This window comes from Colletotrichum scovillei, assembly GCF_011075155.1.
Source record: "Colletotrichum scovillei strain TJNH1 chromosome Unknown Contig00004, whole genome shotgun sequence".
Classification (NCBI taxonomy): Eukaryota; Fungi; Ascomycota; class Sordariomycetes; order Glomerellales; family Glomerellaceae; genus Colletotrichum; species Colletotrichum scovillei.
The window spans coordinates 558,592-584,911 of record NW_023336262.1 but is presented as its reverse complement, the minus strand read 5'-3'; the positions used below and the strand labels follow the sequence as shown (position 1 = coordinate 584,911).

The 26,320-nt window shown below is 52.8% G+C and overlaps 7 protein-coding genes across 7 annotated transcripts; 2 read left to right on the top strand and 5 right to left on the bottom strand.

The window, feature by feature from the left end:
- Nucleotides 1-3,345: 3,345 nt before the first annotated feature.
- HER10_EVM0001877 (uncharacterized protein) lies at nt 3,346-6,019 on the bottom strand (the record flags this gene model as incomplete). The annotated part of the gene is made up of 2 exons (XM_035471611.1): nt 5,562-6,019; nt 3,346-5,422 (listed from the first exon to the last, which is right to left on the bottom strand). Exons 1-2 carry the CDS (start codon nt 5,729-5,731, stop codon nt 3,346-3,348), a joined length of 2,247 nt encoding a protein of 748 aa, XP_035334681.1. The 5' UTR covers nt 5,732-6,019.
- Nucleotides 6,020-6,810: 791 nt separating this feature from the next.
- On the bottom strand, nt 6,811-8,793 carry HER10_EVM0012200 (saponin hydrolase; the record flags this gene model as incomplete). The annotated part of the gene is made up of 1 exon (XM_035481600.1): nt 6,811-8,793. The coding sequence occupies one exon, from the start codon at nt 8,791-8,793 to the stop codon at nt 6,811-6,813; it is 1,983 nt and encodes a 660-aa protein (XP_035335434.1).
- Nucleotides 8,794-10,682: 1,889 nt separating this feature from the next.
- HER10_EVM0008943 (FAD linked oxidase, N-terminal) lies at nt 10,683-11,210 on the top strand (the record flags this gene model as incomplete). Its single annotated transcript, XM_035478448.1, has 1 exon — nt 10,683-11,210. One exon carries the CDS (start codon nt 10,683-10,685, stop codon nt 11,208-11,210), a length of 528 nt encoding a protein of 175 aa, XP_035335201.1.
- Nucleotides 11,211-11,580: 370 nt separating this feature from the next.
- Nucleotides 11,581-13,430, bottom strand: HER10_EVM0001418 (uncharacterized protein; the record flags this gene model as incomplete). Its single annotated transcript, XM_035471166.1, has 3 exons — nt 11,581-12,671; nt 12,720-13,234; nt 13,300-13,430. 3 exons carry the CDS (start codon nt 13,428-13,430, stop codon nt 11,581-11,583), a joined length of 1,737 nt encoding a protein of 578 aa, XP_035334640.1.
- A 955-nt stretch (nt 13,431-14,385) lies between these two features.
- On the bottom strand, nt 14,386-16,425 carry HER10_EVM0010403 (C6 zinc finger protein). The gene is made up of 3 exons (XM_035479863.1): nt 16,194-16,425; nt 16,120-16,128; nt 14,386-16,063 (listed from the first exon to the last, which is right to left on the bottom strand). The coding sequence occupies exons 1-3, from the start codon at nt 16,292-16,294 to the stop codon at nt 14,536-14,538; spliced, it is 1,638 nt and encodes a 545-aa protein (XP_035335299.1). The 5' UTR covers nt 16,295-16,425; the 3' UTR covers nt 14,386-14,535.
- Nucleotides 16,426-19,961: 3,536 nt separating this feature from the next.
- HER10_EVM0005146 (uncharacterized protein) lies at nt 19,962-21,329 on the bottom strand (the record flags this gene model as incomplete). Its single annotated transcript, XM_035474770.1, has 1 exon — nt 19,962-21,329. The coding sequence occupies one exon, from the start codon at nt 21,327-21,329 to the stop codon at nt 19,962-19,964; it is 1,368 nt and encodes a 455-aa protein (XP_035334926.1).
- Nucleotides 21,330-24,034: 2,705 nt separating this feature from the next.
- Nucleotides 24,035-26,108, top strand: HER10_EVM0001574 (uncharacterized protein; the record flags this gene model as incomplete). The annotated part of the gene is made up of 4 exons (XM_035471318.1): nt 24,035-24,139; nt 24,268-24,859; nt 24,930-25,013; nt 25,087-26,108. 4 exons carry the CDS (start codon nt 24,035-24,037, stop codon nt 26,106-26,108), a joined length of 1,803 nt encoding a protein of 600 aa, XP_035334654.1.
- Between the last annotated feature and the right edge of the window lie 212 nt (nt 26,109-26,320).

Sequence of the window (26,320 nt, the reverse complement as noted above, 5' to 3'; positions counted from 1 at the left end):
TTCGAGAAGGAGGAGAGTGACTTATGCGACTGACTGACAGCCAAGCCCGCCTTATCGCACGTCCTTGACGCGTGCGCTTCTCGCTTCAAATGTCTACTGCGTAGGCAAGTGGGCTTCGTTGTCGATGATGGCCCTTGGCGCTGCACATGGCCGTCAACGTCCGTCGTCGGATTGCCGAGTCCCGTATCTGGACACGCCTATCCGTGGGGCCGGCTCAGTGTTTCTCTCTCAGACTGTGTCGGTCAGTTGTTTTCAACACTTCTTCTCGGTAGTGTATATCTCATATTGAGAACTACCGTCCATAACGAGATCCCACCGATGAGACAACTCAACTGGCGCATGCAATGCTGAACTGAATCCGGTCGGCTCTTGAATCTTGCGCGCGCGGGCGACCGCGCCGCAAATTACCGCCCCCATGTCAAGCGCGTTCGAGCTTCCTCCTGAAATTCTGCCTATGAGAGGTTCGCATGTGAAGGGCAATGTGTTCTGTTACGCTAAAGCCTGTTGTCACAACATCCCGGCCCTGGGTCAAGTTTATCTTGAGAGAGTGACCCAGTTCTTTCTGCAGCCGTTCCCTACATGCGCAGGAGGCAAAAAAGAAAATTGGCCCAGGCTTGCAGTCTTCCGCGCATGAGACGCCGGAGTCGTTCCGCTTAATCTCCAGCGTAAATGACATGAGGGCTGCTCCGGCGCCATTTCACTGTTTCCTTGACTCGCCATATGAGTGACCAGAACTCTATCCCTGAGATTAGTCAGTGCCATTTAAGGCATCTCAAGATACCAAAGCAGAGGTGAAAGTTAAGAGGCTCAGAAGGAGACAACACAAGCTTCAGCCAGCGCAAGCCAAGAAGAATGGCAGCACACACTTATAGAATCCTGCCCTCCTTCGGCGATTATCCAAGAGACCATCAGACAGCCAAGCCTGGCCATTCCGCGATTCCCGCGTTGGCACTGCAAGCCACCCGGCGCCGCCAAGAAAACACCAATGTTGAGCCGAGCATCTCAACTCCCTCGGCCATATTCTGCTCTACTGGCTGCTGATGACAGTTTCTCATGAACTCAGACTTTCGGTCCAGTTACGCCAACGGCAACCTGCCGCTAGCTCAATCCCAAGAGCCTGGGACCCAAGAAACGTGGCGAGTAATGCAAGGCCAAGATCACCTGTGCTGCGTAACAGTGAGCACCCATGACATCTCTTGAAAGTTGGGGGGAAAAAACCCTCTATCCCATCGGCACAGATTCGAACTCTCCAGGAAATTGTTCAAGAAATCAACCCATCCCCATCTTGGCACTAGCACCAACTGCCATCGTGACTCCAGGTCTCTCTCCGCTTCATCTCCCCCGGACCCCAGAAAACACCGTGCCGCAATCCGGAGTCAAAAGGACGAAAAAGTAGAGAAATAAAAATCGAACCACTGGAAAATCCGGAGTCCCCAAACCACACTATGGGATATTTCAGCTAAGAGTAAGCCATGATCTATTCCAACCCGTCAAACGAGGCCTAAGGGGACGGGGGACCCGCTCTCCCCGCGAACATGATTGATGGAAGAAATAAACATTCCCCAGACGGCTCCAGATGGGATGGGAAGGGGGGCAGCGACGACGCCGCGCCGCCGCCTCTTGCTCCTCCACAAGGATCTCAAAGTCCACGACAGCTGTGAGAAAGGATCTTGTTGGCGCGTTCGATGCGCGCACGCCCACGCTAAACACCGAAGGCGTTGCCGCGGGCGGCCGTTCTCGCCAGGGTGCTGCGGGTACCACCTGAGAGGACTGCTGGGGAGGCCGGGGGGCTGTCTAGTCTAGGCTGGACTAGGATATGTACGAATAGGTAGTTTGTCGAGAAGGAGGTGACAACTTGACGAGAGGGATGTGTCAGTGAAGCCTCTTTTCGTCGATGAGTCCGAGATCTGGTCCTATATTCCTACACATTTCTCACAAAAGAGACTAGTGAAGCTGACGCATGCTGCGTGTCTGTGGCATGGTTGCCGTTCGTACCAGACGGATGCGGAGATGAAGGGTATGATAGGATGCCGAGAGCAGGAAGTGTTTGGCCAGGAGTAGCTGAGAATGACTCTCGATCGTCGTGTTATGTGATTCCATTAGCTTACCGAGAGGACGGGACGGCGGTCTAAACCCAAGGCTACCTTACTGACCCTACGTGCCTCCGGAAACCTACCTCGTAGGCCGGACCCCAGCATCGTTCTCGGACTTCGGCACCGATTGCACACCAACTCTGGTCGCATGACGGGAGGGAGGGTGTGGTTGGCTCGACCAAGGCTTCTTCTTTTCACGTAGTCAACCTATTAGGAAGAAGCTGAGCTACTATGGCTTTGCGAATGTTCGTGTGACCAGTTTGAGAGAGCTGGACTCGCGCCGTTCTTCTCAGCATTTGAGTTACTCCTCGGCGCAACTGGTTCTTGTCTCCTTTCTGCTTGGAACGATCTCCTTTCCTACCATCTTTCAAATCGTCCTACTAAACTTGAGCAGGTCAATGTTACTAGACGCTTCTACGAAGCCCCCTCGGTCATTCGTCAACGGACCCCCTATCCCGAATTCTCATGCAAAAATCCAAACGACGACGAGTCTCTCCCTTTGAAAGTACGTCCCGACTCAGGATGGACCCGACAACTTTCCAGACAATATAATCACCTCACTTAAGCCTCCAAGCCTACCTATACATAAAGTAGACAAACAAAAAAGGATACGTTCGATACCTCTGGGTTCGAAGACGCGCTACATTCCAGTACGTCTGGATGCCTTTCTGCGAGTCGTACTTCGTGGTGGAGGAGCAAAAGTTGAAGCACATAAGCTATGCGTGTCTAATATGTAGGGAATTGCCGTCTTGATGGCTTCGCTTGGAGCTCTGTATCTTCTGCATTGAGTGGAAAGCCCCAGCATACCTCAGCCTTGAGAAGGTATCCGCGATTTGATCTGCATGAATGCCTAAAGCTGGTGTCACTGTATGGTCATATCCTACCGAGACTCTGACTTCAATATCAGCCTCCCCAACATCTGAGTTTTAGATTATGTTGAAAAGGGAAGCCGATGATAATGTAACATGCTGAGAGAAAGATATTGAAGATAACTGGTAATGTCAATGATAGCAACGATGCAAGACGGACCCAAGAACCATGTATGCCCACATGGCCCCTGACTGTACCTCCCGGGCAATACGCGAACACATTGGGTCATTCGACATATTGGAGTAAACCATGATAATTGATCGCACTTTGATGCTGAATGTCGCTGAGGACAACTTGCTATTGATATGGGATACAGTGAATATACCCTAAGTCGCTTGGTCCCATGCCATCCAAGTCGTCCATCATGCAAGAAACCATGATCCTAAGCGGCAGTATCAATCGTCCGACTGGTCTCATTGATCGCTAGGTTGGCCAAGCCATTGACACCAGCCTCTTCATTGAGCGCCTCCTTGCCCTTCTTCGAGGCGGTCTTCTTCTTGCGTTTCGCAGTCCCGAGGCTGACCGGCGGCGCCTCGATGATCCATTTTGCAATGGCTGCTGCACGCTCAGTGAGTATAGGATACTCCCGTCCATCGTCAACACTCCAACGACGTAGCGCAGGAGAGAGTTCATTAGTCTCGGACCTTCCATTCGAGCTATTCTTCAAGCTCATGAGGTACTCGTGATCCTCCTCTGAGCGCTTCTGACGAGCGGTGATGGCTGCACGAAGGGTAACTTCGTCGACAACTCTATCGTCATCAAGCGCGTCCATGATAGCCTGTTGCCGAACTCTCTCCTTCCGCTGTTCCTCAGTCTCGCCAATATCTGGCAACGTGCTGGCGTCCCTCGTTATGGCAGCGGCTGCGAGGGCAGCGGCTTTATGAGATGAATGGGAACTGTCTTGCTGCACGCCAACTGGTCCATCAAGGACTGGGAGCGGCGCTGGAGCACACAAAAGTTCCCAAGAAGCACTCATGTGGATCCAATTCTCTGCCCGACGCAACACCTCAATCCAGTCTGCCCTCGCTGGGGACCGACTAGCCTGGAACAGCGGGTAGCCGTCAGCAAGTCGAGCGAGACGGGCGACCATGTGTGCGTGGCGTAGAAGCTCCTTGGTAGAGGTCTGCACCAAGCAATGGCAGAGCAGCAGAGAATGGAGGGCCTCGGTCAGTAGTGGATGATAGGTAATAGTCTCATAGTTATTCGGCTGTACGGGCCCTGATGAGCGGACCAAGTCCTGGGAAGGGTACGGCGGAATGTCTGCAGGTGGAACGGCAGCAAATAGCTCGGACAAGGCAAAAGCCTTGTAGGAAGGGATGCTGCCCGAGTCCGGAACACGAGGATGGCGGTAGCCTTGCGCCGCGAGGTTTACTTTTTCAGTAAAATCCCGGGCGACCTTCAGCGGTTGATCCGGCGTGTAGTGGAAGTTTGACAGATAGGCCATGTAGTCCCGGAGTGCTTTCTTAGCGTATGTCTTCACCACTTTCCGTTTCTCCAGCCGAATGTGCGCTGCCTCCTTGTCCGCCGCCGTGGTTCCGGGATTCTGCCCATCAGCTTTGTCTGAGTTGGTAGCTCCGTTCGCTCCACTCGCCCGACCAGTCTCTCCGTTCGCAGGAGCATCAGGCAGACTAGCGGCTACATGCTGGCAAGCAATAGTCAAGTACGCTCCAGCTCTTTGGAACAGCAGCTGTGTTTCCAAGCTACTAGGTTGCTGGTCTTCGGTGAGGATGACATCGGGACTTCTTCTGGATCCTGTTGTCAACTCGACTTCTCGGGAAAGTGGTGCTCCATGTGGTGGCTGGTGATAGCGGTGCACTTGCAGCGCAAGGCTCAAGTCCGAAGCCGCCCCTAGGTAGTCATCCTTGAAGATCCGAACAGTCGCTCTAGTTCGTAGAGCCTCGGCTTCGGTCGGATGCGCTGATATGATGTTGTCCAAAGGCGCTAGACTAGTACACTCGGCCAGCTGTCGCGAGGGTATCTTCTCGTGGAAGAAGTGAACGTATTTCGCATCGGGATCATCTCTGCTGCGTTGCAACACTAGGGAGCCAATCTCCTCGAGAGTCGAAGCACCTTGCATGGTAGCGACACTGCAAGCGATTTCATCCAGACGATATGCGCGGGCGAGCTTCTGGCTTGCCTGCTCTCTCATGCGAAATTTCCGCTCTTTGCTCAGTTTTGTACCGTGACCATTTCCCACGCCAAAGCCTAACGACGACATGTGTCCATTAAGCCCACCATGTACATTCGTCAAGGTTGGTGTTGCGATGTCGCTAGCAGCGCGGACAGCCAAGTTGGTTGCTTCATCAACTAATCGGCGAATCTTGAGAAGATCGAAGAAGACGGCGGGGTCGATGGGACGGGGTACCGGAGTATTGTAGTTGATGTTCGCAATGGTCTCGAGGATCTCAATGGGCATCTGCAGCCATGGACCGTGGAAGGATGAAATGAAGCGCCAATGCCTGTCGCGCAATATGTCAGCGAGCTGTGATCCATAGTAGAGTATCGTCAATCAAGGTAGCGCAGCGCACACTGCGCTGGTCGCTCATGTTCTCTGTCGCAAATGCAAAACCGAGGAAGATTGCAAGAGGGAAAACAGACTTGTTGCGACATATTATGAGCGCAGGAGCAGTATCGGGCGCTCCGTTAGCCGATCGCCTGGAGCCTGAGTTCTTGGATGAGCCATTGGAAGAGGATTGCGATGCGCTCTCACTAGACACGCCGTCGCCGACATCTTCTACCGTAGTCTGCTTGCCCTTCTTCTTTGCCATTATCCCTCGCGCAAAACAAGACGGCTTTGTTGCAAAAAGAAAGAATGGCGGCGCTGTCAAGTCGGAAAGCACAAAGGATGGTCGACCAGCTTCCCTTGGATTACAAGGTAGACTGGACTCGAGCGATGATGAAGGTGGGGAATTATCGTCCAATTGATATTGAGCTCATGGTAGCAATTCTGTTTATTCCGATGCATATAATCTCGTGTGTCTCGTGTGTGGTTGTCGTCGACAGAGTTTTGAATTGCTACCGTTCCTGCGCGAGGTGCGCGACTGCTTGGCCGCCGCTTTCCTTCCATTATTTGTCCCTGAACAAGTTCGATCCTTCCTTCCCTCGACACATCGAGGGGCACCCGGAAAGCTCGCTTCACGTGATGGGTCTCGCGGTAACGTGACAGATAAGATAAGTACGATATCGATTAGATTAAACCTTGTCTACTTACCTAGTACCTTAAGGTACCTAGGTACGTGTACCTGTCACACCGCGCTCACCTTGATGTAAACTTCCCTGCGCCCAACTTACACCAAAACTCCGATCCGAAACATGCTACAACATCTGGAATTCATCAGCGACATCTGTCAAACGATCAGATCAACACATGATTTAGTGAAATCGAATCGCCCCTGCTGCCGAGTGGCTGGCTACTCATTTCCAAACGCTACCCGTGGCATGCGCCCGTCCAGCTCAAGGCATCGTCAGTCTGAAGATGTTTCATCTCAACACGGGATTCTGGTATGGCAGCTGTCGAAGCTGATGAGGGGCAAAGCTTTGGTATTCGGACTCAAAGCACAAGTGAGCTCCGATGGCATCTTACGATGAAAATCTACTATCATTACTGTACGCTTGACGCAGGAGACCGAATGCGTCGGCCGTGCTTGTCTTAGGGGACCGGGCTCACCACACATACGCCTCGCATCTGCATCGCCAAAGTTTGGAGGATCTTGCTGTCACTGTCACACTTGCAGATGAGGTAAGTGGTTTCTCATTGAACTTTGAAACTAAGTAGGAACTTTTGTTCTCGTCTGCTGCGCCAAGCCCCCTCCCAAGATTCTCGGATTCACGGACCCAGCTGCTGGTCTCAAGTCCTGTTTGCAGGCTGGAACCACTCCTTGCCGTCGATCGTGGTCGTCAGCGTACCGTTGGCTTGGAATACGTTCGTCAGGATATCAATGGTCAACCGGAAACCGTCAGGGCTGGTCTTCTTGGTTCCATTGTTCGGTCCCGTCTGGATAAGGTCCGAGTACCAGTCAACCTCCTCCACCGTCGGACTCGGGTTCACTGAAGTGACCTTCTCGGATCCTACTAGCACGTTTACGCCGTCATCAGAGTAGTTGTGGTACTCGACGGCTACTGTTCCCGGTAGACCACCTCCACTGTTCGGGGTGATGGTTACGTTTGCCCAGCCGCTGACCTTGCCTTTGAGGGTGAAGTTTCCATTTGTCGGGAATGGCCTCTCCGGTGCGTGGGTTCCAGGCACATACGGAGTTGCCCAGGGAATGGTATCACCCAGAGGTTCGACAGACGGCGGTGCTAGAGGCTGCCTGCTTGTTAGATGAGCTAGCATCATGCGCTCGGTACGACCTCCGGGTGCCGTGGAAGGATAGCAGGGCAGAGGATTCTCCCCTCCACACTCAGGAAACACGGTCAGGGCCTGATAGTACACGATACGGGTGCCATCATTGGACCATTTCGGATCGGCGCGGCCGTTCCACTCGGGGTCATTGATGGCGCCGCTTCCGGGGATACCACTCCCCTCGGTATTGAGTTGTTGCCCAAAGTACGAACCCCGATCACCATGACCATCGATGAGCCATGGCTGGAAGAATCGACGCCCCTGATTGTTTCTCGTCGATGAGGCCGCGCTCGCGGAGACCAAGTCTGTCAATGGAGGAATGCCGCGTAGACCCGCCATGAACATCTGGCGTCCACTACCACGGGTGTCCATAGCCACGGTCCATTGGTCATCTGGAGACACGTCGACGGGATCCGTATACTCTGGGTGGGCAGTCAAGCGACGGACCTTTCCAGTGATAAGGTCTGCAGCAAAGACATCAATGTTGGACGACTCAGCGGGGTACCCAATGTATGTGACTTCTTTGCCGGTACCGCTGAACCCGCGAAGCTCTCCAACAGTGATGGCATCATAGTTGATCCGGAGCAGAGAGCTGTCCTCTGGGTCAATCTCGACCGGCTGCTTATCGTTTGTGCTGAATAACAGATTGACATTGGCCAAATCATAACGGGGCACAAGTGGCTCGCCAGTTGTCGGTGCCTTGTTGAAAGCCAGTCTTCCTATGTACGCGAACTGGCTGACCTTACCGGACGTGACGGTGAAAGAGTTGAAGCCGAGATGCTCGTTGCCAGGATGGATGCGCAACTCGCGGATGGTACCGCCGATTCCTGACCCGTTCACGGCCGTGTTCCATCGAATTGGGTAGACGTGGACTTGGTCCGGAGTGCAGGCTTCGCTGACAAGTTCAGCCGAACACTCGATGATTTGCGGTCCAGCAAGCAGACGTTTGCCGTCCTTGAAGATTTGGGGATAGTCGAGCGGCGCAACAAGTACAGCTTGGTCCTCCACGGATACGCCGCAAGTAATACACTTCCACGCATCACCGTTCGGGAACGTGCTATTGTCGATCTTGACAATGATCAGTTGAGGTCCGCTGTATACGCTCGCCGGGTCGGGCGAGGCAGGGGCGCCGGTGAAGTTCACCGTCGCTACAACGTGGAGATCGCCCGGCAAGAAATCTCCGTTCTGGAGAGCGGGAGATTTCCCGATACACCCGGTGCCGCGGGGGTTAATCTCCAGAGTACAACCTCCAACACCCTCGTCCGCGGTGACAGGGGGTAGAGGGAGCTCGGTGATGGTGATTGGCTCCGGCGCGGGAGGAGGCGGAACGTCAGCTTCCCGGTCCGCGATCTTGGAGTTTTGGGTACTGAAGTCATTGCTATCGGTATGTCTGCCGAAACGGGCTTGGTCTTCATGTTCGTCCGCCGGCGCGGCGTACGCAATGCTCGCGGCGCAAAGAATGCCAGTCAAGGCAGAAGTGAGACGCATCTTGAGGAACTATTCAGCGCTGCTTGTGAAAGATGACGCCAGAAGCTGAACCAGATGCTGAACTAGACCAAGGAGGAATGTAAGACGGAAACAGCTTCTTATGAGCATCTACGGAACCTTGAATTTCTCATCTTGCCGAGAGATTACCCTGTAACCTGATGTCCCGGCGGAAGATCCACCCCGCGGGAACCACAGGAAGATCTCGCCTAGCAGGGCCCCAGATGCGCAAAGGCCGGTGGTCCAAGCCTGACAAGAACGCAAGACCAAGGCAAACTGCGCCGCCTCCCGAGGTGTTAAGCGCCGATCTCAAAGCTTGAATATTCGTATGTATTCCGAAAATTCGGGCCGGGCGGGTCTCTGCTATACGCGGAACGGAAGTCTCGAATACGGCGAATACGGCGGGGGAGGCGGGTCATACGCATGGGCACCCTTGGCTGCGCATATGCATGAATAATCGCGACGAACGGCCAGATCAGTATGACGGAAAACTTCGAGTAGCAGAAAGAGCATGGATGTGAGCCTTTCTTCGTCAACTTGGGAATCAACAACACTCATTATACCTATGCCTTAGTCCACAACGGGTGTCTCACGTACGCTACGATTAGCGACGCCTATGCTAAGGAACTACGCTTGCCACGTATTGCTATATAGGTAACCAAGAGCCCTCGGAAAGGTTAACATAACAATACCTAGGGCTATCGACACTATTACGTATGCTATTGTTGATATCGACGAATATAAGAGCCGACGATTATTCTTCTATATCATACCCAATCACCTAGGAAGACGACGTGATCCTTGGGCAGTCCTAGATGATAGACGCCGACGTTTATTATCAATCCATCAACTAATACCTTGCATATTAGACTTGCAAGCCATACCAACTGCCTTCAGCTTGGGGGTATTACCTATCATGTTATCAGAAGTCCTATCAACAAAGATCAACGATTGCGATGGCGGGATCAGATTTGGACTCCGCACTAGGAGCCGTTCCGGACAAGATTGATACAAAGTATGCACAACTCTGTATCATCTGGACACCCAGGGAAAAACACGCTGAAGGCTCTGATCAGCCGAACCTTCCACCAGCCAGGAATATCACAAGACGTTCAACCATTCGCCCGAAACTACGACAATGACCAGGACTGGCTCTCAATCAGTATCTTATAAAAGATTCTGTTTGGTGCGTATTTATTGTCGAGGGTACCGTTTTCCACCATCCTAGTCATCATCCATGTCTTAACTTCCATCCAAGCCATCCAAGTATTGCGTTGTCAAAGCAGGAGGGTTCTCTACTGCTTCTTCTTACCCTCGCTCTTCATGATAGGCGCATACAGCGTCTCGATGAGCTGTGTAAGTTACAGTTAGCGCCGGAATCATAGAGATTGGCCAACAATGGAACACATTGACACTTACCCATTCATCCATTTTCCAATCATTCTCGAGGTTTGAAGAACTGTCTAGCCGTTCTAAAGAGACAACATTAGTAGGGTCATTCCCGAAGAGACGCATTGGGTGATTCATCGCTTACCAGAGGCCACAAACAAAACCTCTTGGATCCTAGACTCCGTCTTGACTTCTTGGAGAAACTTTGTCGCTGCAGTGGCGGAACCGACCTGACCGATCATGAACTTGACACCTGGACAACAAACATCAGTAAGAGATTATGATATGACAAAAAGCAAGCTTTGGCAAACGTACTCTCCCGAGGAAGGTTACCCGCTTCGAGCTTATTGCCACACTCAGCAATCACATCCACAAGCGTGTTCCTCGGCTCCTTATCAGGCATGCCATCCGTAATGATAGACACCAGTAGCGGCCTCTTCAGGTCATTCGGCAGCTTGCTGTACACGAGCGGCTCCAGGACCTTGCTCTTGAGATTGGTGCCGATGGGCGTGTCGCCTTGCCAGGTCAGCGGTTTCACGACGTCGAGGAGCTCCGCCGCCTCCAAGCCCAAGCCCACCGACTCTGCGTTCTACTGGCGCGAAGCCCTCTACCACACCTACATCGAGGTCCTTTGGAAGGACAAGTGGATGGAGCTCAATATGCGCGGCTTCATGAGCAAGCTCAAGAAGAAATTCCGCCCCTACAGCCTCGGTAAAGCCGCCGCCTTTTTCAGCTTCCCCGACCGGGACCTCACGAAGGGCGGCTACGAGAGGGCCTACTTTGGCGAGAACAGGCAGGAGCTGCGCCGAGTCAAGGAGCTCTGGGACAAGGATAACCTCTTCCGCTGGCCCCAGGGTATTCAGCTGCCCAAGGACGCTGTCGATGATGCCGAGGGGGATGTCGACGTGGATGATAGCAGGGACCAGACAGATCAGTTCGCACTAGATCTGTGGGATAGACGGAACTGGCAGAAGAATGTAGTGAGGAACGTTAGTGCGGCGGGTAAGAAGCTCGAAGCTATGGGGTTCTGAAGTGATTATATACATATTTATGGAGAGTATGACTACTTTGACTGTACGATCTGGCCATCTTGACTGTGTGCACTGAAAGGCTTCACTAGTAGCGTCAAGGCATAGTATACCTATAGGAACCAGTCAAGACCATCGTCATGAGCAAACCAAGTCGAGGGCAGCTCGCCACTCATACCCAGTTGACATGACAACTTCAACTGAAACGAATGGTTTCTCATTGAATAATCCCTAAACCTGGCTCTGAAGAGCCCGATTGCGTTGCGAACATCGTCACAATGCAGCGGAAACCATGGAAGGTGCATGTCCATGAGACATGTTCTTTAACACTATGACCTAAGTACTGATGTACGCGAAGTATTGATTGCTTTCATCAGAGTAATTCGGCAATAAACACCGAAGTTTGCAGACCAAGCAACCCTTCCGTGGCAACCAAGCCACCGTCACCCATCTCCCAAGCGATATCTCCCCAAAGCACCTCAACAACCTCGCCAACCTCCACATCATCCGGCAAAACAACTCTGATCTCGCCCGAAATCTCATCGTAACTCAGGTTGACCACACTAACGAGCACCTGCTTCTTCGCCTCATCAACCCACACCGCCGCATCAACCCTCTTCGCACCCTCAACAGCAAGATCCTGCGTCCTCTGCGTGCCAAGCAAGAACCCTACCGCAGCCTCGTTGGTAAACACACCAGCCAACTTGCTCGTCAGACCCTCAAGCTCCGGCGTGGCCGGGTAATTCCACATCACGATGCCCTTTGCGCCGTGGTTGACCGACAACACCGTCATGACGACCTCCTCCTCGGCGGTCGGATACCTCGACCAAAAGGTCTCGTTGCCAAAGGCCTGCGGGGCAAACCACTGCGTCTTCTGCCATCCCAGGATCTCGTCTCTGCGATAGAACTCGTCCAGTCGCACAGAGATATCCTCAAAGTTGCCCTCGCAGTCGTCGCACCCGCAGCACCCGTACGTGGCATTGCACTCGGTCCCATACACCGTCGAAAACGTAGCGTTGATAGCGACGGGGTAAACATCGCTCATGATGATATCCGCACCAGCACCATACTCGGCGTAGTGGAAGTCCCAGCAGTTAAGCGCGAGGGAGACCGGGTGGTACGGATCAATCGCCTTGATCTGCTCGTACGCCATTCCCGTGGAGTTGGCCGGGTTCGCCTTGCCGTCGGCCTCGTCGCTCTGGTACCACAGCAGGATGGACGGGTGGGTGCGCAGCCGGGTGACCTGGTCGACCATGTTTGTGAGGTTCGGCCAGGTCCAGAGGACGTCGTAGCGCAGGTAGAGGCCCAGCTCGTCGGCGCGCTGTAGGTAGGGCTCGAATTCGTCCCAGGGGAAGGGGATCTCGCCGAGGCTGCCTGTGGGCACGATGTGGATTACGTTGTAGCCCATGGCCGCGAACTCGTTGAGGGTGTCAACGCTGTCGTTCCAGTACAAGGTCCATTGCGCTGTTCGATGTTAGTCAGAAGGATTTGGTTGCGAGGGAAAGCGCTTACTGTAGTAGGTGTATGCGAAGATGAGGTCCCAATCGGCATCCTTGCCTCGTTGCGCGAGGAGTCCGCCATACAGGTTATCGATACGCGACACGCTGCCGTAGTCCTCAGGGTACGGAAGATACGGAAACTCGGTCCAGCCTTCGTACACATGCGAAGAGTCCAACTTGGTTCGGATCGTGATGTTGTACGCCTCCATGCGCGGAGTGAGCGAGTCTAGTGGGAGATCAACCTCGTTATCGCGAGATCCGAGCGCAACTTCTTCGGTCGCGAGGACATCTTCGCCCAACAAAATCTCAACCGTCAGCGGCTTAGATGTCGAGTTGGTGTAGTTAGATCCATAGCCGACGGGCAGCGGAGAGCCGACCTGATTCGAGACGGCGGCGTCGATGAGCAGGCTTGCTGTCGCATCGGTCTCAAGGTAGATGCTCAGTCGCGGTCGCACCTTGAGTCGCAGAAGGGGAACGCTGGAGATGGCTGGCTCGGGGAACCATCCACCTGGGTCAAAAGACGAGTTCCTGCGATTGAAAGTTGTGAGCACTTGACCGGCTGAAGTTGATGCGACCGGGTGGAGGGGACTAACGTTGCGCGATATGCCTTTCCACACCAAATATCAACTCCTTCCGGGTTGTTAAAGCGGACGGCCTGGCCATTGACCGGCGGGAGTGCCGCGATCAAGGCCGTGATAGCCGGAATGAGCTTGCCGAACATCATCCTGTCGTGAACGTTCTCAAACAGGTGTTGCGAATAGCATCATACTGGTCTGGCTCACGATTCGCAGCCATTGGACTTATATGAGCGGGGAAGTCAGCTATTGACCCCCAGTCAAGCTACGCAGCTGGATTGTTGCTTTGGAGATGAAATCAGGTGGACCACCATCGGATGGGCTATCAATGGCCTGATGTGCCATCGCCGCTGGGTGATTAGCGTCGTCATGACCCTGATCAGGAAGCTATCATGGATGGCAATGAGGGGAACGCGCATAGTGAGGGGGGCACTCTGACTTGGGTGTTTCTGAATAGCGACGTTACATCTCTCCAAATCTCCAACTTTGGAAGTTTAGCCGGTTTGTGGGCGGGGAAAGACTTCGGCACTAGGGAACGAAGAGTGCCGAAAGGACGGAAGAAGCGGGACGGCATCACCGGCGAATCGGCCGGGCTTCCGTGCAGTGTTGACTAGATGGCATCTCGCGCGGGTAGGGAAAGCTCGGCTCCCTCAGTGACTTCAATTGGGACGTTGTGTTTGCGTACTTTGGCAATCTTGCGGCCGCTTTCTTCCACATGGCTCCTCTGTCTCTTCATCAGCCTTGCTTCAGTCAATTGGATTGCTGGAATGCAGGTGAAAGCTGCTCCAACGTTTCTCATTCAGGGGTGATAGTTAAGGTGGTATTCCGACGGCGATGGCCATTGTGGGGATGTAGAGATAAGCAAGGGTCGTGATAGAAGCTCTAATCATGATCGTCCGTCACTTTAACTCACTCCGATCATCGGGGCTCCTTAACATGCTTTGCGCTAAGTCTCTAGTAGCTTTTCTGTTCGCAACGTTCAGATATTCTATCGGTCATCTGTTATTTGCAACCATAGACATGGTGACATAACGAGTGCGATCTATTGTGTGGTCTTGCGCCTACGCGGGCGAATCAAAGAATGCACGTAGAGATCTAGAGTTCCACCATCTTCCAGGGCGTAGAGCAGAACCCGTGGCCGTGGAACCGGGACACCCTTCCGACAAAAGCCCTGTTCCTTCAAACCTGGATAAGCTGTCTCAATGGTATTGTATATGCAAACATCGAATACGCTCTTCGGTAACATGCCCATGCTCACGCGAATCCCTGATTCATCAACGTAGCCAGCGGCATCTGCTCGTCTCTACAACATAGGTGCCGAGATAGCACCTTCTCTGCCAAGGTCGGAAGCGAAGCTGTCTCATATTCCTTGTCCCACAGATCGCTCGCCCGAACTGCGTTGATTGACTCCAAAATACTGGCAATCTCGCGGCTATCCCACATACCTTCTCTTCGCTTCATAGAGTAGAGTAGCGAGATAGCCCTCGATTGTACTTCGGGGTCTCGCGAAAAGGTAGCAACCACTACCAGCGGCGGGACCGTATCTGCAGCAATATTAAAATGTGGTAGCTGTTGTGAGTTCTCTTCCTCGGACGGGCAAAAGGCTTCAGCCCTGTCGAGCATAGTTCTCCAGATGGCAGGAGGAATTGTGTCAATGGTGGAGGTTTCGCACTGCTTGATGATCAACTTCCAATCATTCTGGATGAATGTCATAACTTGGGCCTCTTTCAAAGCCTCTGGAGATAATGACGAATCAGACTCCCAAATCTTGATACTCAAATCCACTCTGGCGCTCCACTTGTCCAGACGATACCGCGCTTTCATCCAAGCCTCGAAGACCTCATCTTCGAAAGGGGACATGTCGCCAGGTAGATCCAGAATTGAGGCCCAATAAAGTGGTGGAGCCTGGCGAAAGTTGAAGCCAATGATAGAGCCTAATGCCTTTTCAACACGGTGAAGCTCAAGTCGGGCTTCGTCCAAGGTTTTGAAAGGATCATTTTCAGACGCCTCTAGTACGGCTGAAGACCGTAAGAAGAAGTCTAGATCAGGAGTGACCTCAGCCTCGAGCAGATAGGCCGTGTCAACCCCAATGCAAGAGAACATGAGGGCGATATCAGAAAGCTGATCAAAGTACTTGTTGGCTGTCTTGGCGAGACAAAGTTGTGAAGGGGATAACGCTCCAGCCCCGTTCATCTCGAGACTCTCTACTGCCTCTCGAATAGAGCCGAGGATCCTAGAGCCACCCCGTAAGTGCTGTATTGCTTTGTCATACCGTCCCTCGATTATTTCGAAACAGACAAAGACGAGGCAAGAGACGAGAGAAATCCTGATGGACGTCGTAGAAAGATTCTCACTGTCCGCTAGTGTTGACTTTAGAGCTTTGCCATAGTACGACATGGCCAGGCTTACAAAGTCTCGATCTTCCGTAACTTTGCTCGCATGCGAATAGCCATCAAGGAAAGCTCTGTGCGATAGACCGAGCCCTATCAAAGCATGTTTGACAGAGTCTGAATAGTAGCCCAGCGGTATGATGTAGTTGTTCCAAAGCTTGGTCATGAGCGCTAGGTTTTGAAATCCAGGAATGGTAACCCGACGAACGTGATGGAACATGCATTTCTCAATGAGAGTTCCGTCAATGTCCCAGTCAAGCGATGGTGGCAGTTTTCCGGGTCGTTGCATTGCCTGGTCTAGGTGTCTCTGGTGGGCCGCATCGTGACTTTCACTCATCCGATGTATTTTGCGTGTTCGGCGGAACCGACGCGCTGCCAGGTGGACAGCCTGTCTGTGACTGTGAGCGAAACTCAGTGCAAAGATCTCATCAGGGCCAGCAACGCTTACTTCGAATTGCTATAGAAAGTTAGCCTAGAATGTTCAAAGAAGACTCCGTTGCTCGCAAGTGTGGCACCACGTACCCCGTGCTGTGTCCGGTCAGCGGCTCAAGTGCCGCTGACGCTGCCGGTGCAAGACTGTTCGAATGACTGATGAAACAGTGGAACCTGCTAGTGTCTGCCATTTTCGAATTCTCGTAAACTGGGACGAAAAGCTTTTGCCTTCATACGCCCTAGTGAGCCTCTTGGAAAACTTAGTCTTGGTCGACTGACAGGTGTCAAGGACTCAAGGCCGGCCTTTTCAGGAAGAGATCAGGCACCCAGCTGAGAGTTGGACGCGTGTTTCAGGGAAGTCATCACATTTCCTCTTTAGTCATTCTCGGCACCCCTGCACAGCCACTTGCAGCCCCACATGGCTAAGCCTCAAGTGGAAGTGAAGGACAGTTGAAATGCTCACATGATATTAAGAACATCAGCTTCTTCAGAGGGCAGATGATTTTCAAAGCATATCTGACGGCCAGTTCGAGTTAGAGTTGTGTAGGAAGAGTGTCTTGAGGCTTTTTGTCTAACCTTGGACTTTCATGACAGTACCTGTACCGAAAGAGGTTTCCATGACACGGCGCTTTCACTAGCAATTGCAAAAGAGCCGACAATTAACAAAGACGCTTCTGTATATGGAAATAGAATGGAAGAATCGGATTTAAAGGTTTCGAGCTTGTAAGTGTTGACAGTGAGAAATAGATTAACATTTTGTAAGGAATTGTGAGACCATCATGACGTTGGTGATATCAGCTGCGAAAACCACTTAGTCACGCTAGGTGTTCTAGCTGCTTGTGGTAGAGCAAGGTTTCCAGGAAAGTTTCGACCGCCAAAAAACTGCTGTCTATCGCTGTTTAGTTTATTGGTCTCTCTGAATAAGGTACTTCAAGCTCGGGATATGACATTCCAGTCTTGGAGAGTTGGAAAAGTCTTGGACATGGGCGTATCAATTCTCATCAAGTCATTGGTCTACTAACCCGGATCAATCTTCTTCTATATTGTGTGATTCTACTGAGTTTATGGTGCTTTCTTGAGCGATCCGAAAGCTAGACTGCATATTGAAGAGACTTTCTGTTGCCAAGACTGCTGTTCAATCGACAGCAACGATGAATGAACTTAACCATTACAGTTACATAATGCTAGAGCTTGTGCGTAACTTAATCTGCCATGGAGAAGCTGGAATCAAAGACAAAACTTGTGAGAAACATATCTTAGCATTGAGGACCCGGGATAATTGCCTACGACTTTTTGTAGTAGAATGTCGAGTATTATTGTTGTTTATATCAAAAGGTGTGATTCATGTTGTCCTTTTCGAAAGATATCGCAAAAACCAGCAAAACAAGGGAGATGGTCAAAGGGCAAGATTCAAGTGCTCGACTGTTCAAATACGGTGGGAACTGGTCATCCCTTTGAAGAAAAGAAAGTGGTACATGGGCTGTGCTGCCATCATTGAAACGATATATGTATGTTCGCTTCCAACATTCTTTTCTACGAAAAACAAGGCTATAGCCGCAAATTATGACATCGCCAACTTAGTTGTAGCAAACTCGTTAAAGAGGCTTCGTCAGACATCGAAGAGTGTGTGAATACAGAAAATAAGAATGCCTTTCTGGATATCGTGTTTCACACCGTATCGTAAGTGGCCCCGAGAGGCATTGTGACAACCAGGTTTTGAAAAGCGACGCTTCATGTCCGCTACGTGGCCTCGTGATTATATTTCTGGCCGGCAAAACGCAGCTGTGAATGCGGATCACCGGTATCCCGAGACTCGAAGTCATTGTCTACAGTCGCAGATCTTTTTAGAAAGCATGAGTTGCAGCAGGTCTCACAGAAGTTGTACTGTGATGTTCCAGCAAGCTCAGATCAATGCTGATCCGGGGGATTTGACTATCCATGCCATACTCGATATTCATTAAGTCCGCCCACCATAAACACACAACCCTAATCGGGCCCCATCGCTTAAGCTCATAGTAACCCTGAGATCTCCGAGATAGGCTTCATGGACCGTGGGTGATCATCGAAACGGAAAGCGACATGATCGCCGTTAGAGGTTTCTACTTTCTCCGGGGGCCGAAGGATCCACCATATTACGGACGCGTGGGATGCAACATAATAGCCGACGAGATGACATGGCGGCTTCGCGAGTCCAACGTCTCGTCTGACGGAGAACATCCCGCAAAGACGATAGCTCCACGCATACAGAGACATGCCAAGATAAACTGGGCATTCGCCCAATGGAGCCCCCAAGAAGAATCTTGTCGGTCCGGGTAGCGAACTGACGAATTTCATCGTTAACTGTCAGAACAGCATCATGCGTTCGCTTGCTCCCTGTCTCAGGCGCCGATGTGGCCAATCGCCTTACACCCTTACGCCGTACACAACGAAACAGGGTCAGGGTTGCCCGTTTCGACCTAACAGGGGGGCATTGAAATGCTACCGATCGGCAGCGGATGAATGACTAAGATCGGGGTTCAAAGGGAGAGATCCGACTCAACCGACCTAGCCTCTCGGGAATTGATGTTTGATAGAGTCTGGTGTTTGCTGCCCGCCGTGATCATGGTATCGTAGCACCTGGTTGTTACATCGCGGATAGAGGGGCTCGAACGACAGTCAGGAGATGAAAGTTGAGCAAAAAGGTCGGATCAGGTACGAGATTGAAAGCGAGACCGGGACGGTCTGGGCATTTGCTTTCTCGACAGGATTCTATCTGGTCTCAACCTTTGGTTATCATTCATGTTAGGACTAACTCACTCCCGTGGTCGAATACGAAAAGGTTTATCATGACAGATTCTCAAGCGCACTGGGCCTCTTCTGAACACAAAAGCATAGAAGCCACAGGAGTGCATCTAAGAGGAAAGACATCGAGGCTGAGCGCCGCAGCACCACATCGTCTGCCCTCTCCTCGCGATTTCGCGCGCTAGAAGGATTGAAGCACAGACAATAGACTTCAGCCCTTTGAGGCTCACTCGAACCTCGCGTATTATTGATGCTGTATTTGAACATGGTTCCCATACCCTCGTCCCGAAACTGAGGAAGGCGACCCCGGCCTAGACGAGGGAGCCAATCGCAACTTCCGGAGCGCGACGTGGGGGATGATCTGCAAATGGGGACTGGCGGATTCGGCCGAGCGATCCAAGCGGCTCAACTGCGCGACATCCTACATGCAGGACCCCTGGATCCCAAGGGGCACAATTTGACGTTTCGTTTCACGATATTCTAAACATTCCAAGGATGGCGCCAGCTTTTGGACCAGTTTCGAGCACAGAGTCTGTAGGATTTTCCAATTATTTACAAGGGTGTGATTCGTTCCAAGCTACAATTGACAGGGTTTGTACAACAACGTGATTAACAAGAAGATTCCATGCTCTAGTGCTTTGTAAGAAGAACGGGATGATATGTTACAGAGAACAGATTTTTTGACCAACGTTTTAAGCAGGCCTTCAAACTAATACCAAAAAGCACCAAGCACCGAGGGACCCTTTCCCTGCTTTCCCACCCACACCGTCGCAAAATACTGACCCCCCCTGATAAACACATGACTAACACAGAGATGAAGAAGAAGAAGCAGACCACACACCACTTACACCCAGCTCCGTAGGGCCCACCACACGTGTCGCCTCAGGCTTTCCGTCACCAACATCAGACTTTGGTCGCAGATGGCGGGATTCATACTAGTGTCACCCCCTCTTCGGTCAAGTCCGCCCAGCGAGAAGTGGGCGCTTATCGTATCGGGGTCTCGAATTTTTGCGCGCGGCCACCTTGGGGGAAAATGAGGGGAGGTAGGTGACCCCTCGTGGCAAGATCGTGTGGCGTTTAGTTGCCAGCGGGGCTTGGCGAGCCCAGCGTCGCGGGCTTGAGGGACGAACCGCCTTGGCTTTGCGCCTGCTGTGATTGCTGCTGAGGCTGCTTCTGGCCTTGGTTCTTGTTGCCGTTGTTCGCGTTGGCGTTGCCGGAGCCAAGAGTAGCGGGCTGAAGGCCAGTGCTGGCGTTGTTCTGGTTGCTATTCGGAGCTCCATTGTTGCCCTGGTTGTTGGTGTTCGTGTTGGTATTGGTGTTGGTGTTCGCATTTCCATTACCATTGCGGTTGCCCTGATTCTGGTTCTGGGGACGGTTGTTGTTGTTGTTGCCCTGGTTCTGGTTGGTGTTGGTGTTGGTGTTGCCGTTGGTGTTGCCGTTGTTGCCAACTCCCTTGCCAATATCCTGACCACCGTTCCGGCCACCATTGTTGCCCTGATTCTGGTTCTGGTTGCCTTGGTTCTGGTTATCATTGCCCTGGTTTTGATTGTCGTTACCCTGGTTCTGATTTCCGGTTCCCTGGTTCTGATTGCCATTTCCCTGATTCTGGTTTCGGTTGCCCTTGCCCTGATTTTGGTTGTTATTCCCTTGGTTCTGGTTGTTGTTGCCCTGGTTCTGGTTGTTGTTGGCGTTTCCATTTCCGTTGGCATTACCATTGCCGGCCTTTGGCGGGGTGGTCGCCGCAGGTGCAGCGGGAGCACCGCCCGCTGGTGGCGGAACCGAGGGAGTAACGTTGGCTCCCTCAACTTCCAAACATCCCGTGGGACGAACGGACTGAATGTTGGGGGCGCCAGCGGCAGCAAAGTACATGTCGATGTTGGGAAGGACATTGACACAACGGTTCTGGTTGATGGAGTTGACATCCCTTTGCGCGGTGTCGGGACCATTGGTGACCATGCTCTGAAGAGTATCGACAACCTGCTGGAAGTTGCCCTGCGTGTCGAGCACGTTGTTGGCTTGCGTGACCATGTCTGTTCCCTGGAAGGCGGCGTCAAGAACCATCTTGTGGTTGAGCTCGTCGATCTCGGCGTTTAGCGCAATGGTGGCTTGCTTGGTGAACTCGGCGCCGGTAAAGGAGGTGGCGGTGTTGAGGAACTTGGTCACCTTTGCGGTATCCTGCATCCAGGACATGACGGCGTTCATGACCTGAGCATCGCTGACGCCATTGCGTCCGGCGCCGCCAGTGTTGGCGGTGTTGTTTGCGCCTTGGCTTGCGCCAGCTTGTTGGTCCTGCTGAGGAGCCCGAGTGTCCAGACGTCTGACACCTCGCGCGAGGAAACGGTGGCTGCCCAACGAGTTGCCTTGCGCCGGGCTGGCAGCTGGGAGGGCGAGACCGAGAGCAGTCAGGTACGAAAAGACAAAGACGTGAACGAAGGAGTACTGCATTATGGCGGTGTTGTTTGGATGTTGTAGAAACTAAAGACTAGCTCGAGTGGACCGAACAAGAAACAACACACACGTATAGTGTAAAGGAAAATAAGAGATAGGCGTCGCGAAAAGAAGAGGTGGCGAGCGTGTATGATTAGGCGAGATGGTCCTAAAGGAGAGTGATTGAATGGTGGGCCTTCCAAAGGCGTCCGACCACTTCGATGACAAAAAGAGAAAGTTGATTAGGTGAGATGGAGTAAAGAAAACACGACTGAGATCGGAAAGAGTTCACCGGCCCGGAAACGTGTGCAGATGAACAGGACGGTGGAAGGGCTTATATCAAATGTCCACAAGAGGTAGGTTGGTGGTTGAAGACGGAACAAAGTGACTGCTTCTTGGATGAAAAAGATATTGGTCTGAAAGATGTCAAGGGTGAGGGGTAGAAGAGAGATCAGGCGCATCAACGCTTGGGGAGTCGTGATGGTTGCGTTCGAAGCACTCCAGATGTCGCGGCCAAGAACAATGTGTTGCAACGCCAAGACGAGAATGGCAGGGAAGAGTGTTTAAGCAACGAACAACCATTAGCTAAGGATATGTAGTTCTAAGAAAAGATAGAAGGGGGGGCCAGTGTGGGAGAAATGGGAACAGACGATATCGAGCAGACGAAAGGGGTCAAAGTGGTTTGAGGAAGTTGGGGTGAGCTGGGGCGACCTGGGGTTTGAGTGAAGTCTGGTGTTGGGCAGGTGGGCAAGGATTCGTCTTCATGAGACTCTGCTCGACTCAGCAGGGGACCTCGTGGTAACGCTGCTTGGTGCCTGCATACAAACGCCAAGTCGGAGATTTAGTCCGCCTTGGAGGAGGTGGTGCGTGCTGCCTAGTCGAGTCGAGAAGGGCAAGTCGTCTCGGGTTATTGGGTAGAGAACCAGGTTAGACTGACCGAGTCAACACCATCTGGCATCTCCGTCGCCAGTGCAGAGATGGGGAGAGAAGAACAAGTCTTCTGTCATCTGTCTCGTAGAGTACAGATGGTTGTGGCGTCAACCAGCAAGATCCCTCCCCAATGGCCAATGAAGCACATTTGATGGCGAGTCGGGCGATTCTTGAGCCCGTCATTGTATTTCAGCATTGTAGTGTCTGCCCGCCGGCTGTATCATTCTGAGGCGATGACTAGTTTCTTGACGGGATTCAGAGAATGGAGGCTGTCTAGCCCCAAGGCCACTCCGAGGGAATGGTCCCCCATAATCATGATCGCCTCTGATGCGACCGTGTAAATCAGCACAGACAGCCCGCTAGCGTGGAACTGCTCAATCATCCGCCCAGTCAAACTTGCACGAGAAGGCGAGCCGCCAATAATCTCATGCTATGGATGCGATAGCGAATTGGTGATGACGACAGACAATCTTCCAGAAGCAACAAGGCAGAGCGCATGGGTCATGTCATCAAGTCAGAGAAGGTGTGTGGGCAAACTGAAGGTGTAGTGTCAAGGACTCAAGCGGAATGATGAGGGGGACAGGAATGTGGGAGAGAAAGAACCGTAGAGTCTAAGAGGAGGGCTACCTTAGCCTATAGCTGAGTTGTACTAAGCGGGATGGGAACATGAACACATAGACACAGCAAAAGGTCAGAACATGCAGAAGTTCAGCTGCAGAGCCGCGCGAGGTCAAGCATTCGCCAAGCATTTTCCCAAGTTGCACATCAGCCGCTACGAAACGAAAATCATCCCCACTTGGACTTGGCAAAAAAGATCCAAACGGGAGAGTCGGGACCCAGGGATCCGTCATTATTATGATCTTCGCCCCCTCTGATGATGCCACCTTGTTTCTTCAGCAAGACTGGGAGGCGCTCGACTTTACATAGCGAAATGGGTGAGGTAATAAGCAGTGAATTCCTGCATAGTCACACGTTTGCCTCTCTGTCCGCCCGGCCTCATCTGATGAAACCCAACACGGCCGGGCTCGAAACGACGAAACTCGTCTCACACCAACCGAAACCGACGAAGCCCTGCCTTGAGCCTCTTTGCCCCTCTCCATCCTCCCACTCGTGACCGGACGAAGAATGCTCCCATCCCCCATCCCTCGGCGCGGATCTGTGTCCCTCCTTGACTCTCCCTGCTTGTGTTTCCTCCTGGCCTGCTGCAAAGAGAGAACTGGCAAAGACTGGCACCAGCCTGGCACAGTCAGGCCAGGCACCCAGACAGGCCATGTTGGTCGGAAGCGTGCTGGTCCGATGATTAAGCCCGATGCCCCCTTACACCTACTTTCCTCCCAGGGGCGCATCAGCATCAACAGATTGTGCGGCCGGAAGAGAATGGGAGCGGCGTCTGCAGCGATCTCTCTTGCACAGCCGACGCCAGACAACTCATGCGATTGGAGGATGGAGCTCCTCTTCGGCTGGGCGCTGCCTCTAGACGTCCGACCACCCGATCAAATTCCATGCCGGCCGTCCGCCATGTGGCATGGCAGGTCATCATTGCCATGGGTCTCTCGACTCTGTACCTTGCCATATATCCAAGACCCAGCCGCGCTTCTCCTCCCGAGGAGATTAAGCTTACTTGACCCTCGTCTGAATGCTGATGATCCCTCGAGTTGGTCGTGCTGCTATACAAACATCTTCCCCCTAGGACCCGTGGGTTTAGTAACGGTGTCTCTCCTTCCCTAGTCATCCTCCTTTTTTTCCTTTTCGTGCGCTTAAACAACCCCGGTGGTTGACCCTCGTTAATCATAATGACGCTCATGAAGTTTTCACATCTTTCTTTTCTGTTTGCTGGCTTGGTCGCGGCTCAGATTCAATCTGCTCAATTCAATCAGGTCATCAACCTGAATGGGGATGTAAGTCACTAGCCTCTTGGCACACACCGGCCCTTGGTCTTCATCATGTCTTGTTCGCCTCACAAGAGGAAGATGGTCAAGGCATCTTCGATCCGCTGTCATACACATATACTGACACGACATCTTAGATGCAACTGAACAGCTTAGTGTTCCCCGACAACTCCAAGATTGAGACATTCTCGCAGACGCAACGCCAAGTCATCGTCAATCAGAACCCCAACCCTCTCCCGGCAAGCCATGTCGTCGGTTCAACGGGACAGCCTTTCGTTCAACTCTCGCGCAACTCCTTCACTATTCAAACCAATGGAGCCACCGACCTAGTGGGCGCCCAGATCGAGTTGCCCATTGACCAGAACATGCTGTCGCAGGCGGGCGTTACAGCCGACAACACCTTCGTTGCGATGCTTTCGAGGGACCGTCAGGCGTGGATCATCATGGAGGGAGCCAAGAGCGTCAACATCACCGACGCCACCGTCCGCATGGTCAAGCTGAACCAGATTGATGGAGAGTACGTCGCGGTCGGCCGCCAAACGAGCGAACTTGGTGTCTCATTGACTCCCTTCGGCACGCCCGTCAACATCGCTGGATCTGGCATCCAAGAAGCTGAATTCAACGACGGTTTCCGCATGTCCATCAGAGCTAGCCAGCCCATGAGCATCCGCACGGATGTCGTCAATGGCATCAGCACTGACATGGTCACCAACGGCATCATGTCCATTAGTGAGTGGCCTAACTATTACCCCAAAGCCCACGCTTACTTGGATGGCAACCCGCTAATACATCTTGACAGACAACTACCGCTATCTCGTCACCAGCAACTTGGCTGGTGTTGTTCCCAGCCTCAACAGCATGACGGCCGTTGTCCAGATGCCGCGTAAGTCTTTTCTGCTGCAAATAAGCTTTGTCTCATTGTTGAACTCGGCACTGACCGGAATATGAAACATTAGTCAACGTTGATCGACTCATGGCGATGGCCATGCGCGCAGGTGCCCAGCCCCAGTCCTCCATCACGCTCGGAATTGCCCAACGCCCGGTTCTCCAGAACCCCGGCGGTGCGACTGGTGGTCTGCAGGCTCCTCGTTTCAAGCGTCAGGAACCCAACAACGGCACTGCGACTGAGCAGCCTCCCGCGACGGGTAATGGCAACGGCAACGGCAATGGCAACACTTCTGGCAATGGTGCTGGAGCTGCCGCCGGTGCCGCTCCCGCCGTTGGACCCAATAACGGAAACAATGGCAACAACGGTAACAACGGTAACAACGGCAACAATGGAAACAACAACGGAGGAAACTCGCAGAACCAGCCTCAAAACGGACAGCAGCCGCAGCCCGTCGGTCCTGCGATCCCGGCCGCGACCCAGCTCCTTTTGGCTCAAACCTTCAGCCCGATCAACGCCCAGGTCCTCCTTGATAGAGAGAACGCTCGTATTGCCGTTCCTGTCAACCAGATTGACGGCGAGTTTATCCTTACCATGATGGTTGCCGGCACTCCCGTTGGCACCCAGCCTCAGCCCGCACCTCAACAAGGCGCTCAGCCCGGTCAGCAGCCCCAGCAGGGCCAGCCTCGGCCTCAGCAGGGTGGAGGAGGTCTTGTCCAGCCTGCCCCTCAACAGGGAGGCGGCGGCATCACCGGTGCCCAGCCTGGACAGGCCCAGCCCGGAATCGCACCCGCAGGCGTTCCCAGACCCGCTAATGCCCCGAAGCCCGCCGGCGCGCCTGGCCGCCCTGCACGCAGACAAGAGCCCGCGGCACCTCCGGCCGCTGCCCCGTTCCCCATGGGACAAGGTTTCGAGATGAAGATGGCTGACCTCATGGCCATGGCTGAGTCGAAGAAGAACGGTGGCGTCATGGCCACGTGGGAGATGATGACCAACTTTGCTGCGCAGCAGAAGCCGGTGGAGCAGAAGAGGTCTGAGATCATGAGACGGAGGTCGTTCCCGGTGAGACGACGTCTGGGACAGCATTTCTAGGCTCTCTTTTTGTTCTAGGGTGGTCTTCTAGGTAGCATGGCGAATAATATTCGATGTGTATTCTTTTCATCATAGTACCCTCGGTCGGGCGACTGCAGGGCAAGCTCAGACGGCTTTGAGGGGTTCAAAATACTCAATAGAAGAAACATTATTGGTGAACTATCTATTATCTACGCTACTGTGATGTTCAGAGACGTAACTGAAGGCGACAG

Bases quoted from the DNA above. Each gene is read 5' to 3' on its own strand.
- HER10_EVM0010403 (XM_035479863.1), bottom strand. From the start codon at position 16,294: ATGGCAGACACTAGCAGGTTCCACTGTTTCATCAGTCATTCGAACAGT.